The 17360-nt window shown below is 39.8% G+C and overlaps 2 protein-coding genes across 16 annotated transcripts in view; one reads left to right on the top strand and one right to left on the bottom strand.

The window, feature by feature from the left end:
- RALGPS1 (Ral GEF with PH domain and SH3 binding motif 1) overlaps positions 1-17360 on the bottom strand; it is a 218139-nt gene that overhangs the window by 176815 nt on the left and 23964 nt on the right. For all 15 annotated transcript variants that reach the window (XM_083423745.1, XM_083423737.1, XM_083423746.1 and 12 more), the window contains exon 2: positions 2941-3026. The gene's annotated coding sequence lies outside the window, so the exon portion shown is untranslated. The remainder of the gene's footprint in view (positions 1-2940; positions 3027-17360) is intronic.
- Positions 10019-16648, top strand: LOC310668923 (uncharacterized protein). Its single transcript, XM_083422243.1, has 2 exons — positions 10019-10180; positions 14182-16648. The coding sequence occupies exons 1-2, from the start codon at positions 10173-10175 to the stop codon at positions 14939-14941; spliced, it is 768 nt and encodes a 255-aa protein (XP_083278369.1). The 5' UTR covers positions 10019-10172; the 3' UTR covers positions 14942-16648.

The raw sequence follows: 17360 nt of genomic DNA on the forward strand, positions 1-17360 counted from the left end.
AACTCCCACTTAAGTGGGGATTCCCCTGTATCACACAGGGGAGTCGCAAAAAGAATGTAAAGGGAGCAGTGGACTCAAGGGAACCACAGATTCAAAAAGGCTGAAAATGCCTGCAGTAACTTGTTTGTTGAAACTTTGAATTTATGCTGCAATAGCTCAGTTGGTTAGAGCATGGAGTTGATAACGCAAAGGTTGCAGATTTGATCGCTATATGGGACAGCTGCATATTCCTGCATTGCAGGGGGTTGGACTAGATGATCCTCAGGGTTCCTTCCAACTCTAGAATTTGTTGGTTCTATGATTTGTTATATATTGGAGAAAGAATCCATGAAAATGTACATATTGTACTAAGAGACACTCTTAGATAGATAGCATTGTTTTGATATGGTGACATTATTTATTCTCAATTAGATAAATGGAAAAAATACTGTAGGTTATATTGTAAAGGTAAAGGATCCCTGACAGTTAAGTCCAGTTGTGAATGACTCTGGGGTTGCAGCACTCATCCCCTCTATAGGCTGAGGGAGCCGGCGTTTGTCCGCAGACAGCTTCTGGGTCATGTGGCCAGCATGACTAAGCCGCTTCTGGTGAACCAGAGCAGTGCATGGAAATGCCGTTTACCTTCCCACCGGAGCGGTACCTATTTATCTACAGTGGTACCTCGGGTTAAGTACTTAATTTGTTCCAGAAGTCCATTCTTAACCTGAAACTGTTCTTAACCTGAAGCACCACTTTAGCTAATGGGGCCTCCCGCTGCACGATTTCTGTTCTCATCCCGAAGCAAAGTTCTTAACCCGAGGTAGTATTTCTGGGTTAGCAGATTCTGTAACCTGAAGCGTATGTAACCTGAAGCATATGTAACCCGAGGTACCACTGTACTTGCACTTGACGTGTTTTCAAACTGCTAGGTTGGCAGGAGCAGGGACCGAGCAACGGGAGCTCACCCTGTTGTGGGGATTCGAACCACCAACCTTCTGACCGGCAGCCCAAGGCTCAGTGGTTTAGACCACAGCGCTACCCACGTCCCAGGTTATACTGTATTTACTTGAATATAATGTGCCATCAAATTTAATGTGCACCCCAATTTTCAAGACCTTGAAACCAAAAAAGTATTTGATGGCAAATGTACCATCAAATCTAATGCGCCATCAAATCTAATGCGCACCGTAATTTCCATGATGTAATTTGGCCAAAAAAGGTGTGAAATACAATCAAGTAAATATGGTACAGTATATTACTGTTGAGATATAATTAGTTGTTGACCAATAAGAATATAAGGTCTCATGTTTATGAAAATGTATTTTAATATATGGTCGAATATATTTCCAATGTAGTGCCTAATGACAAACATATTTTTCAACAGAAGGCTACTCATTTTTCTACACATTTATATGTTATTGAAAATTTCATAGCTCTTTATACAAAAGCAGTATCAGAAACCCTAAAGCTCTCAAAAATAATTTTCAAATCAAAACAATTATAATTTACATTTAAATTTGATGGCCCTGACAAACAAATGGTTCTTCATACATTTGCCACATTAAAAAAAAAACTAGACTTGCCATGTACTACAAAAACAGAATCCTAAAATCTTATCTTGTTCAGCAGTGCCATCTAGTGAATAAAAACTAGAAATGCTAGAACTCAGAATTTGGAAAACCAGTGGTAGCATAATCCACACTGCAGTGAATGAGTTCCGAGACCAATAGTAACAGCATCCATTCATGGTTCAACAAAAATATAGGAGTGCCTAGCACTGGTCTCCAATTTCAATGCCTGCACAATCAATTTTAGTAATTCTCTGTTGGCTTCAAGTTTGTGATTGGGGGAAACATCAGGAAACCTTTTCCCTATGACAGCAGTCCATTGATCTATAAGAAGGATATCTGGGGAACAAAGTCAACATTTGTACTGCTTTCCTTTTCTTGTATAAAATTGGTGGTGCATGGGATGAGGGCCAAAAAACTGAGTCTGAGTTCTAGTAAGACTGAAGTACTAAAGGTGAGCTGTTCCCAAGCCCAGATAACTGGCCAATTGCTTGCTTTGTACAAGGTCATACTCCCCTTTCATAGTCTAAGGGGGCTGCTGGATCCATTCTGTCACTAGAGCCCCATGAGACCTTTTCTCTCATGAGGAGATATGTTCTGGACTATATAGGAACTGGGCTTTTAGTGTGACAGCACCTACCCTTTGGAACTCCCTCCCATTACTATTAGACAGGTTCTGTCTCTATTGTCTTTTCAGTGCCAACTGAACACCACCCTTTCCCAACAAGCCTTTTTAGAAGAAATTTTTACCCCAGTCTTTATTTGTAGTGGACTTGAAATGGTGTGGTGTAGTGGTTAAGAGCGGTAGTCTCGTAATCTAGGGAACCAGGTTCGTGTCTCTGCTCCTCCACATGCAGCTGCTGGGTGACCTTGGGCCAGTCACACTTCTTTGAAGTCTCTCAGCCCTACTCACCTCGCAGAGTGTTTGTTGTGGGGGAGGAAGGGAAAGGAGAATGTTAGCCACTTTGAGACTCCTTAAAGGGAATGAAAGGCGGGATATCAAATCCAAACTCTTCTTCTTCTTCTTCTTCTTCTTCTTCTTCTTCTTCTTCTTTTATTGTTACATCAGTTCAGGATGTTTCGTGGGAAGCAATTCATATAAGGTAGCAAATTGGCTTCCAATAGATTCTGAAAGTCCCTCATTTGATACTTCCAATGTACCAAGCATGAAAAGCCTTTTGTTAGAAACTAACAGAACATAAAAAACATGCATTTCCCTATGTTTGCTATGTTCAAATCTCATACATTATTCAGATTCTCATCCTGCAAACATATTTCAAGCCTCAATAGCTTTAGTTCAATATGACATTCTAAAAATGCCTCTGTACTATGCTGCCACTCTTCTACAAATCAGTTTCCTCTTCAGTGATAAAATGAAAGCAGATTAACTTACCCATTATGTATTTTCCTTTCCAGTTTTAAGTACCAATAGTCAAACACAAATGAAGTCTTGCAGCACATCTTTCAGAATGGACATTTCTGGAAAGGGAAAATAATAATAAAAATATTATATATAATGGCAATAATACTATTTTATATTTATGCTTTATTTTATGAAAACAACTTTGGGCAGAAATGTATCTGTGGAAAATGGATATATAAATAGACTAGGCTTAGACCATAGGGTTTTCTTGAACAAGACAAAACCTTCCTATTTGTTCCTCAACCGTCAACCAACTTATGACTTTTATGTATCCCATTCGGCAAGTATGGAATATAATTAAATCAAACTGTTCAGAGTAAAACCTTTTTATCTGATGCTGCCTTCAATATGTGAGTTCCTCCGGGCTCAATTTTATCCCCTGTGCTATTTAATATCTACATGAAACTGCTGAGTGGGTCATCCCAAGTTATGGAGTACATTGTCAGTAATCTGCTGATGACACACAGCTCTACTTCTCCTTTACATCTGCCGATGAGGCAGTGGATGTGCTAGACCGTTGTCTTGCCTTGGTAATGGACTGGATGAAAGCCAAAAAACTGAAGCTTAATCCAAATAAGACTGAGGCACTGTTAGTGAGTGGCTCCCTAGACTGGATGGATGGGAGGTTGCCTGTTCTTGATGGGGTTACACTCCCTCTGAAGGAGCAGGTAAATAGTTTAGGGGTACTCCTGGATCATTTGCTGCCACTTGAGGCTCAGGTGGCTTCAGTGGCGCAGAGCGCTTTCCATCCGCTTCGGCTGATGACCCAGCTGTGCCCCTATCTGGACTGGGATAGCCTAACTACTGCTGCCTATGCTCTGGTAACCCTTAGGTTAGATTACTGCAACACGTTATATGTGGGGCTGCTTTTGAAGATGATTTGTGCAGAAACCATCAAAGAGGTATGATGGTTTGAGCATATGACACCATGCCTGGTCTGACTGCACTGACTGCCAATTAACTTCCAGGCCCAGTTCAAAGTGCTGGCTTTGATTCTTAAAGCCTCAATATGTCAACAACCACCTCTCCCCATATGAACCAACCTGGACTCTGCAATCATTATTGGAGGCCCTTCTTTGTGTGCCTCCTCCATGGGATATCCGGAGGGTGGCAACACCAGAATAAGCCTTTTTATGCAGTGGCTCCCCATATGCAGAATGCTCTCCCCAGGTAGGTTGGTCTGGTCCCTTCATTATACATCTTTTTATACTTTTTTAGTTATGATTGTCATTTATAACAAATATTTCAAATATTTCCTCTCCAACCAGGCCTTTGGATGATTAATATTCTAATGCCTCTTAAATGTGTTTCTGAGGTGGTGGTGGTGATTGTTTTGTTTTTGTTCTAACAAAACATCCTTCTTTGGATGAAGGGTGGTATATAAATTTAATAAATAATAAAATAATAAAAATAAATGACTGGGTATATAACATATAGAGCAGTGGCTCCCAATTAGCCAAGTACTGGGGACCCCCTATTTTTCAAAAGCCAAGCCATGGATCCTCTACTTTTGAAAATATTTATATCTCTGTGTGAATGCTGCCACATACCCTCCCACATCTCCTAGTGCAAAACTGGGGTGTGTGTCTTCCAGGTCACGCTCATGAGAGCATAATGCCCAAAGATGGGATGTCCCAGGCAGTTGACAGGTATGTGTCATGGACCCCCTAGGTGGGTTATGTGGATCCCGACCACCAATTTGGAAACACTGGTATAGCGAGGTGCATTCTCATTACCAAATGCACCATATGGTTACTTATTAACTAGAGTGAATCCCGCCCCCCAGACAACCCACTTCCTGAAAAAATAATTTACATGGGATGAAGAAAAATTAATTTTCATGGAACATTTTAAAATCATGTGAATAGATAATGGCTGCTGTACAAACTTGTGCTTTGTTTTTACAATGTGAACTAGATAATCAAATTTCATCATCCAGGACATAACACAATTTGCTGCCTTTTCAACTTGCAACTAAAAGGAGGAAGTCACAGACGAAGGCTTTCTGAACTAACCCACCTGAGCACAAATAGATATGTTATGCCTAATCTTACAATATACTCAACATACAGCTTTTAAACCACTCTTCCAACAATATTGCAAACTGTAAACATTTGATGCTTCAGATGCTACAAATCATCTGCAGCAGATGAGATTTTATCACCTGCAACTGCTTTCCTGCACATACTTTTGTTATCTATTTTAAAACTGTATTTTCAGTCTGGAAGAACCTCAGTCACCCATTATCCAAGCTCCCTAAATACATGATTTTGGTACCTAGGAATTTGAAAACTGTACTTGAAGTGTTAAAGTTTTCTCCTTATACTCAGAAGCTTTTATGCACACCGTATGTTTTACATATATGTACACAAAACATAACTGGCCTGCATTTCTTACTTAACTAAAAGGAAATGAAACTGTAAAACTGAACCACTGAAAAGTTTTTGCACAGTCCTTACCCTCATTTCTTAACCTTGCCTTCCTTTATCTGATTAACCGCAATCCACATTTATTTCTACAAAACTTTCAAGCCACAACCATTTGAACTGCGTTTTTAAATGCATGAAAAATTAATACTGTATCAACTGGGGGGGGGGGGCTCTCCAAAGTCAGTGTTACTACTAGGATGAGACTACCAGATTCAATCAGGAGTCCTCATAGCCCAGAGGGCTTTCAAATGCCCGTGGAAACAAAAGGCTGTGTTGACAGATGAAACTCCAGGTGTCCACTATTATGGGGGGGGGGGGGGTACGCAAGGGAATTTTGCCTACTCCCTCACCCCTGCGGCAATCTCATTGATCCCTTAACTCCAATGGTGATAAGAGATTGTTTGACCTTGCTGCAGCTTTCTCCTTGGGGACACAAATGTTTTAATTTATTATGGTGGGCAGCTGGAAACTCAGAGAAGTTGGCTGACAAAGAGCTTTGCAATGAGGACTGGCAAGTAGCCTTGCCCTCACCACCCACCCTTCCTGCCTGCTACCCTTCAACTCCTCAGCCAGGGACAGAAGGAGGAAAAGATCATCACTATGAGACTAGAAAGGTGGCAATAGCAGCACAGAGGGAGAAGAGCTAAATGGCAAGAGGGGATCCTAGGAGGTAACTCCTTTTTGGGTCCCTTAAGAATGGCAGGGTTCTGTCCAAAGATAAATGGTACAACCCTATGGAGAGGAACATGGGTGTAGCCAGGATTTTTGTTAGGGGGGCAGGCCTTTTGTTGGGGGGGGGGGAGGGCAGAACCTCAGTTAGCTATGTATTTTTATTGCTTTTTATTGATGGGGGCAGCTGCCTCTCCCCCCCCCCCCACGGCTATGCCAATGAAGAGGGGGATGCCTGGTGTTCAGGCACATCTCTATGGCTACCATAATTTATTAATCTTAACTATGTTTGTAACATTTGTAACAAAGTTCTCTAAAAGGCCTACAGTAAATGATTGCACCCCTTCATGGATCACTGCCTTGTCGTGGCGAAGGGGCTTGAATAACTCCAAGAAGCAATGAGCTATGCTGTGGGGGGCCACCCAAGACAGACAGGTCATAGCCGAGAGTTTAGACTAAATGTGATCCACCTGGAGAGGGAATTGGCAAACCACTCCAGTATTTTGCCAAGAAAACTCCCTGGACATAAAAAAGGAGAAGCTTTGAGAAGAAAGTGAGTTTCCAAAGCATGCCCTGGTTCATGGGGTCACGGAGAGTCAAACACAACTAAGACAACTAAACAACAACAACAAATAATTGCACACTGGCAACTGGGATAAAGCCAGGTGCACATCTATAGTAGCACTGACTTGTGTGTGTGTATATTATATTATTTTTAATTGATTGCTGCTTTTCCTGGGTACAATTACTATGTAAGGCTAGGAGGGAACAAGGAACTGCTACTAGCTCTTAGGTTAGACATAGCCTCCATAACATTAGCATCTATCCCTGCTTCCAGCCTCAACACAACATAGCCAAATTGTCCCCTCACCCAGCCTGCAGTGGTGTTTGTGTACAGTGGGGAGGTTTGCACAACAGGAGGAAACATCTCATGGTACTTCCCTGCTTTTTCCTCAGCAGTGATGTGACTGCATATGACTCTCACAGTGACAAGAGGCCATATCCTCAAAAGATCCACTTAGAGTAGACTTATTGAAATGAATGTATCTAAATTCGTAATGTCTCTCAATTTCAATGGGTCTGCTCTGAGTAGAACAGTGGCTACTGCCCAAGCAGCCTCTCCCCTTTTATGAGAGCAAATAAAAGGCCAGAATCTTGCAAGATCTCTGGATCCTTTGAGGTTTCGATCTGCAGGACATACATTCTGCACACAAGCAAACTGTTCTGTCGGAGCTGAGTGGATGGTACAGGCCACTTTCCCCTGGATTTGGTCTACCTCATGTTATAAGCAGTTGCTTTTTTTGAGGGCCAGGAGGCATTTTTTTTAATGTCATCTGAATTAGTTGGGGAAAGGCATGTTTTTCACCTTCCTTATGGTATCCTCTAACTATAATATTGTACTCTTTCTGATTAACCTGTAAGATCTTAGATAACAGACCATTTCCCCCCACACTGCAGTTTTTTTCAACTTTTGATTTGATCTGAGTTGACTATGGAAGTTTGGTCATTTTACTTTGAGACTGTTCTCCATCTCCTTATTGCCAGCCACAATAAGGTAACATAAAGAATAAGACATAATCAGCAGTAGAAGGGGTGATATGGGTGACCTCTCCTGAATTTTCTTTACAAATTTCAATACAATAGGTGTCACCACTCAATAGAATTAGCATGCTTCAAGATGAGAATGCAGTAAGAAAGCTTCATATCATTTTCAGTAATCAGGGTAGAAATAAAATCACCATTGACTTGGCAATATGCAAATAAATGGTCACAATTAGCTGGCTTACACAGCAGTGAAAACCAAACTATGTATACTGCAATTGGTACATGATCCTATCAAAAATGCTTCTGACACCCAGTTCATTTGGATATTTCATCTGTATATGGACAGCTGGATTAAAAATAATAATCACCCACTTTATTCCCTTCACCTAAGTTCCTAAAAGCCATGTTGTGATAACTGTGGAAATGAAGATTTTCAACATGGATTGGCCTACTGGGTTAACTGGTTATGTACCTTCCTGTAATTGCCAATTCTCATTCACCTATAAGTCCCGAGCTAATATATTGCTGATTGTACACTATATTTCTCTATATCAGGGTAGTCAACCTTTTTATACCTACCACCCACTAATGCATCTTTCTTGATGGTAAAATTTCCTTTCCGCCCACCAGTGCTCAATGGAAGAAGGATTCAGCTTGTGCCATAGAACCCCCTACCGCCCATCTAGAATCCTGAAATGCCCACTAGTGGGCAGTAGGGACCAGGTTGACAACCCCTGCTCTATATACATATTTCTGGTTTCAAACTGCACCTGCATATGATATAAGAAAATGTGCCCTAAAATGAGCTGCCAGAATCAGTTTGTCTTCTTCAGAGACCATGGCCAAACCACAGTTTGGAAGCCCTAACTGGGCAGCCACTTATACAGTGCCAAAAAAGAGAATACAGTGGTACCTCGGGTTAAGAACTTAATTCGTTCTGGAGGTCTGTTCTTAAACTGTTCTTAACCTGAAGCACCACTTTAGCTAATGGTGTAGCTAATTACACCTCTTGCTGCCGCTGCGCCACCGCTGCATAATTTCTGTTGTCATCCTGAGGCAAAGTTCTTAACCTGAGGTACTATTTCTGGGTTAGTGGAGTCTGTAACCTGAAGCGTATGTAACCTGAAGTGTATGTAACCCAAGGTACCACTGTAAATGCATCACAAAAACAAATGGGAACACATATGCAAAATATTTGCATGTGCTAATTTATATGCACAGATTCAAATTTAGAACTAATTACTGCAATATAAAGAGAATTATACTGTATCTCAACATAGTGAGCAAGACTATGACCAGGTGACCCATATCCCTGCTTATGCTACTGTCCAGGTGCTAACATTTGCCGGGCAACTTCAAAAACCCCTGCTCTCTCCCTCCTAATGGTTATATTTAAAAGAAGCTTGAACTGGACAGCCATTCAAATATAAGACTGTCCTCTGTAAAGGACACTCTAGTCCCAGGTGTAAGTGGTCAGGGTCTGAAAATAACTCTTCAAGCATAGCACTTTAAGGGTAGTAGCCAGTAGACATTATTCCTTTATGCAAAGAAGTGTTAATCATCTGCTAAACCAGTGATATGGAGAAGGAAATTTTCTGGTGCTTTGCTTTTCCACCAGGAAAAAAACAGTTTCATAAACTTATTACTAATAATCAATAGATGCCAAATACAAGTTCTCCTGACTTCTGGCAGGCTCAGATTCACCTAATTTCAAGTGGGTGGATTCACCAACCTGTCAAAAGTGGCTCAGAGGGGTGAGCACTTTTTGATCTAGCCTGCCAGGGGTAAAAAAAAAAAGGTTTCCCACTCCTTCTCTAGAGCATTTAGTTTTCAAACTGCAAATTACCCTGATTTGCATATGAATATTTTCTAGAAAGTCCACATCACTGCTCTGGAGCTACTCAGAAAACCTCCTTTGGCCATATTGAATCAGCCATGGTGGGTAGTTCAAAGCGAAGGGAGGGGAAATGCCATGGAGCATGTCCAAATGCTTTGGCAAGCCTAAATTAGTTCTGTGAGGGCTGCACAAAAAAAGACCACTCTTGCCCTTGCAATCAAATGACACCAGGATGCCATTAATGAAGTCTGGCTTTTACATCAGGAATACTTGAATGCAGTCAGTAAAAGGCAATTAACAAGATTTGATTTCACTAACAGCTGGAGTTCTAACCCTAACAAAAATATTTCTTTAAAAAGGCCTTCTCTCCCTTCTCCACTAGCTTAGCATACATTATGTTAAGAAATTATGAGTATCTACCCAGTTAGCTATCTACCGGTAACATTGATTTCAGCCAAATGTACTGGGCTGGTTCTTCAAAGCACCTCCGTGTCAATCTATAAACAGTAACTATAAACTGTTGCCACATGCACTGTTTCTATGGTAGCCTCAACTAGTAACTAAAAATAAACCAGGGGTGGGGGTGATCCATGCATGCTGCTTTGAAGGAAGCGGATTGTTGGCAAGAAAACTTGGGTTTACAACTCAAAAAATTGAACTAAACAGTGGTGCGGCGGGGGAACTCTCCTAAACTTCTTCTATACCCTTTCATTCTGAGACAGATGACAAGGTAGGCCACTTCAAACATTTCAAATAAAAGTAAATATTGATACTCTGGTTTCTCTTCCGATTGTATAATATGATTTGCTAAAAATGGAGGGAACCACATAATTAACACCTATTAGTCAAAATAGTGATAAAGCAGCATAAAAAGAGGGAGGTGGCTGGTCCATTGTAGGCTTTTGATATGTGGATGGAACTACTTAAGAACAGTTGCAAATAAGTACTAAGAAACACTATATATGCTAAAATGAGCTGTTCAGTTAAGACAATAAAGTTGCATAAAACAAATGGAAACTTCTGTACAGGGTGTGTGAAAAATTGCCTATCTTCACCTTTAAAGGAAAGAAGATTTGGGAAAGTTTTGAAGCAGTTTATCTAAATGTTACCATATTTATTAATAGTTGTTCTATGCAAACATTGCTGGACACGACCATGAAAACTAAAACAACAAAGAATTTTACTTTCTTGGGTTCCATGATCACTGCAGATGGTGACAGCAGTCACAAAATTAAAAGACGCCTGCTTTTTGGGGGAAAAGCAATGACAAACCTAGACAGCATCTTAAAAAGCAGAGACACACCTTGCCAACAAAGGTACATATTGTCAAAGCTATGGTTTTCCCAGTCGTGATGTATGGAAGTGAGAGCTGGACCATAAAGAAGGCTGATCGCCAAAGAATTGATGCTTTTGAATTATGGTGCTGGAGGAGACTCTTGAGAGTCCCATGGACTGCAAGAAGATCAAACCTATCCATTCTGAAGGAAATCAGCCCGGAGTGCTCACTGGAAGGACAGATCCTGAAGGTGAGGCTCCAATTCTTTGGCCACAACATGAATAGAGAAGAACCCCTGGAAAAGACCCTGATGCTGGGAAGGATTGAGGGTACAAGGAGAAGGGGACGACAGAGGACGAGATGAGATGGTTGGACAGTGTTCTTGAAGCTACCAACATGAGTTTGACCAAACTGCAGGAGGTAGTGGAAGACAGGAGTGCCTGGCATGCTCTGGTCCATGGGGTCACGAATAGTTGGACACGAATAAATGACTAAACAACAAAATTCTTTTACTTGAGTCACTTAGCATATTTTTTTTAACGATGTAGGTTACCCTAGCTGCATTCAGATGATTCTATGAACTATGATTGCAGGTTCATACAACTGAAAGGTTGAGCATACAGACATTTAAATCCCCAATGATTTTACAGCTCTGCTGTAACAATATTCCAGAGTTTGCCAAGGAACATATTGACAAATTCTGGGCTGCCTTTCTCTATTCTTTGTCTAAGCATCTCATCATATAGGTTGGGAAGAGATTGTGAGGCACTCATGCACTAGCCATATAGTTCTTTGCACAAACCAAGGTACAGTGGTACCTCGGGTTACAAACTTAATTCATTTCAGAGGTCCGTTCTTAACCCGAAACCGTTCTTAACCTGAGGCACGCTTTCACTAATGGAGCCTCCCACTGCTGCTGCGCCGCTGCCGCACAATTTCCATTCTCATCCTGGGGCAAAGTTCTCAATCTGAGGTACTACTTCTGGGTTAGTGGAGTTTGTAACCCAAAGTGTTTGTAACCCAAAGCGTTTGTAACCCAAGGTACCACTGTACATGTGAAAACATTCTCCACACAAAAGGGGATCTGAATTGGGTCAAAATTCCCTCCTCACATGGAGGAACTCTACATATGCATTTTCGTACACAAGAGTCCCTTCTCATGGAAAGATTGTGTGATCCCAAGTACATCAGTGGCAAGTGTGTGGGGCTTGCTCATGTGGTCCTGCATCTCTCTCACACACTCTTTAAATGTATGGGCTTTCTGAACCCCTTTTAGTATCCAGTGTTAATGATCACAGATCGCCTAAACGAGACATGACCAAACTTGGACCTACAGATGTTTTTAAGGACTACAACTCCCATTATCCCTAGCTATCAGAACCAGTGGTCAGGGATGATGGGAATTGTAGTCCCAAAACATCTGGAAGCATGCCCGACAACTATCACAAAGTTTTAGCCTTCTTGATAAAACCATAATATTTCAGGGTAAAGTCATCATGTTCAAGGTAGGATGCCAGACATGCTTCTGGAATCAGCACCTATTTTTAGATAACTCATTCACATATTACATAAAATCCTTCACAGCTCTGTTGACACCAAATTCTTAGGAGACTGTGCGGCTATATATTTTCTTCCATACCTGAATATATCAGATGGGGGGGAAATTAAGATGCTCCCCCATTTCCCTAGGTAAAGTTTGATAAAACTAAACAAGACAGCATAGTCATGTTTGTTTATTCATGTGTTTGATGTGAGGTAGGGGAATTGACAACAAAGAGCTGTGCATATACTAGGGCCTCATAATATTTTTGTATTCTTGTTTTTGTCTTTTTTTAAAGCTTCAGTGAAAAATACATTTAAAAAAAGAAAAGGGAACACTAGACATTGATTGTCCATGTTATAACATGATCATATATATTTGGAGTCCAGTAACTACTTTAGGCATATGCAAGGGTTTGCAGTGAAATGTCTGAACTGATTTCCCTTTAAACAGCAGACCATATTCCATATCACACACTACTTTTCAAATTATCTGGGTTTCTGCTTGGGTTGCTGTTGAGGATACATATCCCCACTAAGCTCATAGAAGTAACTGAACTGCTGTTTTGATTCTAGCCTTCTGTTGTGCACTTAAAATTAATTTTAAGAGGAAAGAAATTACATTTCTAAGCATAACTTCACTTTTATACTGCCATTTGTTAGATAACCACCACCAAAAATAAAGCAAATGTAAAAACCTGATAAAATTACTACAATACACCCCCCTCACCTTCTCTGGAATATATCTTTATTTAAATTTGCCATCTCCCTATCACAATATTTATTATTCCTATCATTCAGATAAATGCTATATATCTTAGACATCATCCAAACAACTGATGAAAATCCAAAGCTTTCTTGGTTTTTTAATTTCCTTATTTTAAATTCAGTTGTCTATGTTTTGGCTCAATCTGCATTTTTAAAATAAAGTTTCCATGTTTTTCAGAATATAACGCACACATTTTATATGCAATTTTAACTAATGCACACACCCCTTTGCAAGCAATTTCCCTATACATACATTTTTATTTTCACTCATATATTAATTTTTAGGCACATTTTTTGCATTTTGTAATTATAGGTTGTCCGAGAGACAGTATGTTTCTGAATACTAGTTTTTGGGAATCACAAGTGGGGAGAGTGCTATTGTGCTCAGGTCCTGCTTTTAGTCTTCACATAGACATCTGGTTGTCACTGCAGAAATGGAATGCTGGAGTAGAAGGGCCACTGGCGTGATCCAGCAAACTCTTCTTACATTCTTATGAAGAATTGTATTGCAAAATTTGGAAAAGTGTGAATTTCAAAGGACAGCTGTATTTCAGTTCACATATTGTTTCAAAAGGTGCAAATTTGATAGATACACCTTTAAAAGTGAAATGAATTTGAATTTCTCCCCATCCCTAGGGATTGGAAAATCATATGTGGCTGGCTAAAAGGAGAAGAGTGATAAAGGAAGTGTTTAAAGCCCCCCCCCCCCAGTCAAATAAGTGAAGAGCAAATTACACCACCACAGCAAGTAGAAAAGAGGGAGGGAGACAAAGACAACCTCAGGGCCTACTCAAACTATGCCATCCCCACCCACTTATAGGGCCAACTTAAGAGTAGCTGTCCTGTTTAGAAGAACAGTGAGGCTGTTTGTGTTGTGTTTTTGAGCATGTGCTTCTTGGTGTGTTTTACAAAAGTTGTTAGCTGCTTTGAGGACTCTAGCTGAAAAATAGGATATAAATCCAATGAATAAAGAATGAATGCCAGAGGGTTGGACTAGATGACCCTCAGGGTCCCTTCCAACTCTACAATTCTATGATTCTATGAATTAAAATGATTCTCCTCCCAGCCCTTTTATGGGCTGTTTTATATAGTAATCAGAATTTGTATAAATCAAGCTGTTGCCTTAATGTACACCTTTTCCTCAACAGGAACATGGAAGCAACACAAGAATTCTCCTCAATCCCAAAAGTCCAACTTCAACAGAAGTATTGGGTAACAGAAGATAGTAAAGCTAAACTGCTGGAGGTTGGTGCCAAATGTTTGGAGATAGTCACTCACAGAGAACATTATTACGATACTGCTTCAGATGACCTAGCAATGGCTCAATTATGGCTTAGTCAAAGAAATCAACAGTGGCATCTTATACTAGAATCTCAGGAGCAGATGGATAGAGATAATGTTGCAAACCAGAACAAACCAGAAAATATTCAGAGTGCTAAACCTACTGTCTATGAAGAAAAGAAGCAAACACAATTTGAGCCTAACAATCAAAATGACCAGCAACTTGATTTGATTGAAACAGATAGTACATATACATGTGCAGCAGCCAGTTCTGCATATACTGAACTAGTTGGGGAGAGAGAGATAATTACACATCTGGCAGACTTTCTTAACATAGATTTGAAATTTGAGGAAGAAGCAAACATGACCATGGAAGACTTTCTACAGAAGGCTGGTATCCAGCATTATGCAAGCAATCATGTTATTAATCAAATAACATATAAACTGTGTGACCAGTACACAATTATAATTCAAAGGGATGAAAGCTCTTTGAAGGAGTCTGCAACTATATTGTTAGATATGGATATTTTAAATATTTGCAAAGGCTTTGAAGAAATGGAAAAATTAGCGAATTACCTGGAATTTGAACATCAAGCACTTCAAAGTGAACAGGAACTGCTCATGTAACAAAAAAAACCCACCATGAGACCAAGTCCTTCAAATTTGTGAACTATTTTCTAAGAAATGATTTAAGGATATGATTACCAGATCAATACATTTTTTGCCCCTTTAAATTTAAATCCAGTGCAGTGTGTAACAAAATCTTATGCAGCTTGGAAATACAGATTTATGGCAATGGCAGCAGTACAACTGATCAATGCCAACAGTGATCTATGAATAGCACTGTTAACAGCTGCTGGAGGAAATACATTCTAGAGAGCCCCACTAAAACGAACTGCTTAAGATTAGTTTCCTATTTTCAAAACTGCAAAGGCTACATCTTGGTTCAATTAAATAAAATCCTCAATCAACCAACCCTAATCTTTTCATTTAGCGGTTTTAGACAAAAAACACATTTCCTGCAGAAAAAAAAAATCTGTCTTCAGCAAACCAGAATCTCAATAGCTATGAGCAAATAGCTTAAAATATTTTGCATTTTTTACAGTGAATACATTGCCACTTGAAAGAGCTCCTGCACTTACACTATGCACAAGCATTTAAACGAGACTTCCTTATTTTAAAGCAAAATTCATCGCAACATTTTTATTAGAACTGTTAATGCAAGCTTGATCTTTCACTGCACAACCCTTATATATAAAGAGGAGTCATAGCTTGAAGCCTATATTACAGCTGCTGGATACATGTGCAGGAAAGTCATGCATATCCTTGAATCTCTCTCATTCACCCCATGATGTGCAAAATGGTTTTGTTTACCTGTCAAACAAAAATCCATTTTATCTGCCTCTTAAGAAAGGAATCATATGACACATTCTCTCTTTAACATGCCCTCAGTTGTGATTCAGCATTTCATTCACTACTTTGGTGGTAGTAGTATACAGTCGTACCTTGGAAGTTGAACGGAATCCTTTCTGGAAGTACGTTTGACTTCCAAAAAAATTTGGAAACCAAGGCGTGGCTTCCAATTAGCTGCAGGAAGATTCTGCAGACAATCGGAAGCTGCGGAACCCACACCAGACGTTCAGGTTCCAAATAACGTTTGCAAACCGGAGCACTCATGTCCAGGTTTGTGGCGTTCAGGAGCCAAAATGTTCGACTTGCAAGGAGTTCAGCTTCCGAGGTACGACTGTACTACTGTACTTCAACCATACTGCTACTACTATTAAAATCCAGAAGAGCTGCATGAGTTGGCCCTATTTTCACTTTAGAGACTAGTGTATCATGAGGCATTTTCCCATGCTTTTACTCATATGTTTAGGGGATGATTTTTCAAGGATCCCAACCGAATTTGAATTAAAATTTCAGTGTTCATAGTCATGTCAGCATTTTACTCTCTACTATTTTTGTTGCTGAATTCTGAAGAAATGATGAAAGAAAATAAGATGAGGCTATTTCAATGGTATCTTAACTCAGGATTAAAAATGGCTGTAAAGCATAGGACTGTGACAGTTTATCACTATAATGCAGTTAGAGAACATTTTAAGATGCTATTGTAATGGAATTATTTGACTATTATAATTGGCTGTGATTTCAGAAGAATGCAGTCCGCCTTTATCTATCATTTTACAAGCTTTCAGACTGCTTGCACTAGCTTTCAGACACCTGTCCCCATGTACAATGCAACTTCGATGAACAACAAATATTCAGTGTCTATCAGGTTACTTTATCTGATAATATATGTATTGTTTAATACTAATAAAACATTTTAAAGGACAATTTTCCACCTGTCATGTCTAACCAATTCAATGATTAAACCTGAAGTCTTGCTACTAGAAACCAATGTTTAAAAAAACAGTTTCATGCTAAGCATTCATGTAAAACTACCAAGAGACCTAAACAATATTCTTGCCTATGCTGAATCACTTTACAATCCACCAATTTTTGAAATATAATATTTAACAGGTTTCTAGCACAATTTCTAAAACCTTTGCACTTAAGATGGATAGATGATGTGGCTGCTTGTGACAGCTATTAACAAGGATTAATTAAACATGGTATTCCATCTAGTGTTCCTCCCCCCCCCCCCCCGCTTTTCAATCAATATATCCCCTCCACAGACACCTCTGCAATGATGATGACATTAAAATATTCCGCTGTTCTTCAATAAAAGAGAAAAGGGGAGACCAAATTGTGTCAAAGGTATCTTTTTGGGAGATGCCTTTGATTAGTGGCTGATGGTATGGGAGGATTCTGACAGAGCAATGCTCCAGATGTTATTAACCCAAGCCTCTAAGTTTCAAAAATAATAATTTGTATAAATTTGTGCATTCAATGTGCATGATTTGTGCAATATTTGTGTACAGCAGATTTCATACTATAGACATAAATATAACTTTAAGGCCTATTTTCATCCACATTTCACTGAAGTTCAGCAGCTCGTGGGAAAGGGGAGAGAATATGTGCACTGGTGATAAGCACTGGTGATAAG

The sequence above is a fragment of the Podarcis tiliguerta genome (genome assembly GCF_965153285.1).
Source record: "Podarcis tiliguerta genome assembly, chromosome: Z".
Classification (NCBI taxonomy): Eukaryota; Metazoa; Chordata; class Lepidosauria; order Squamata; family Lacertidae; genus Podarcis; species Podarcis tiliguerta.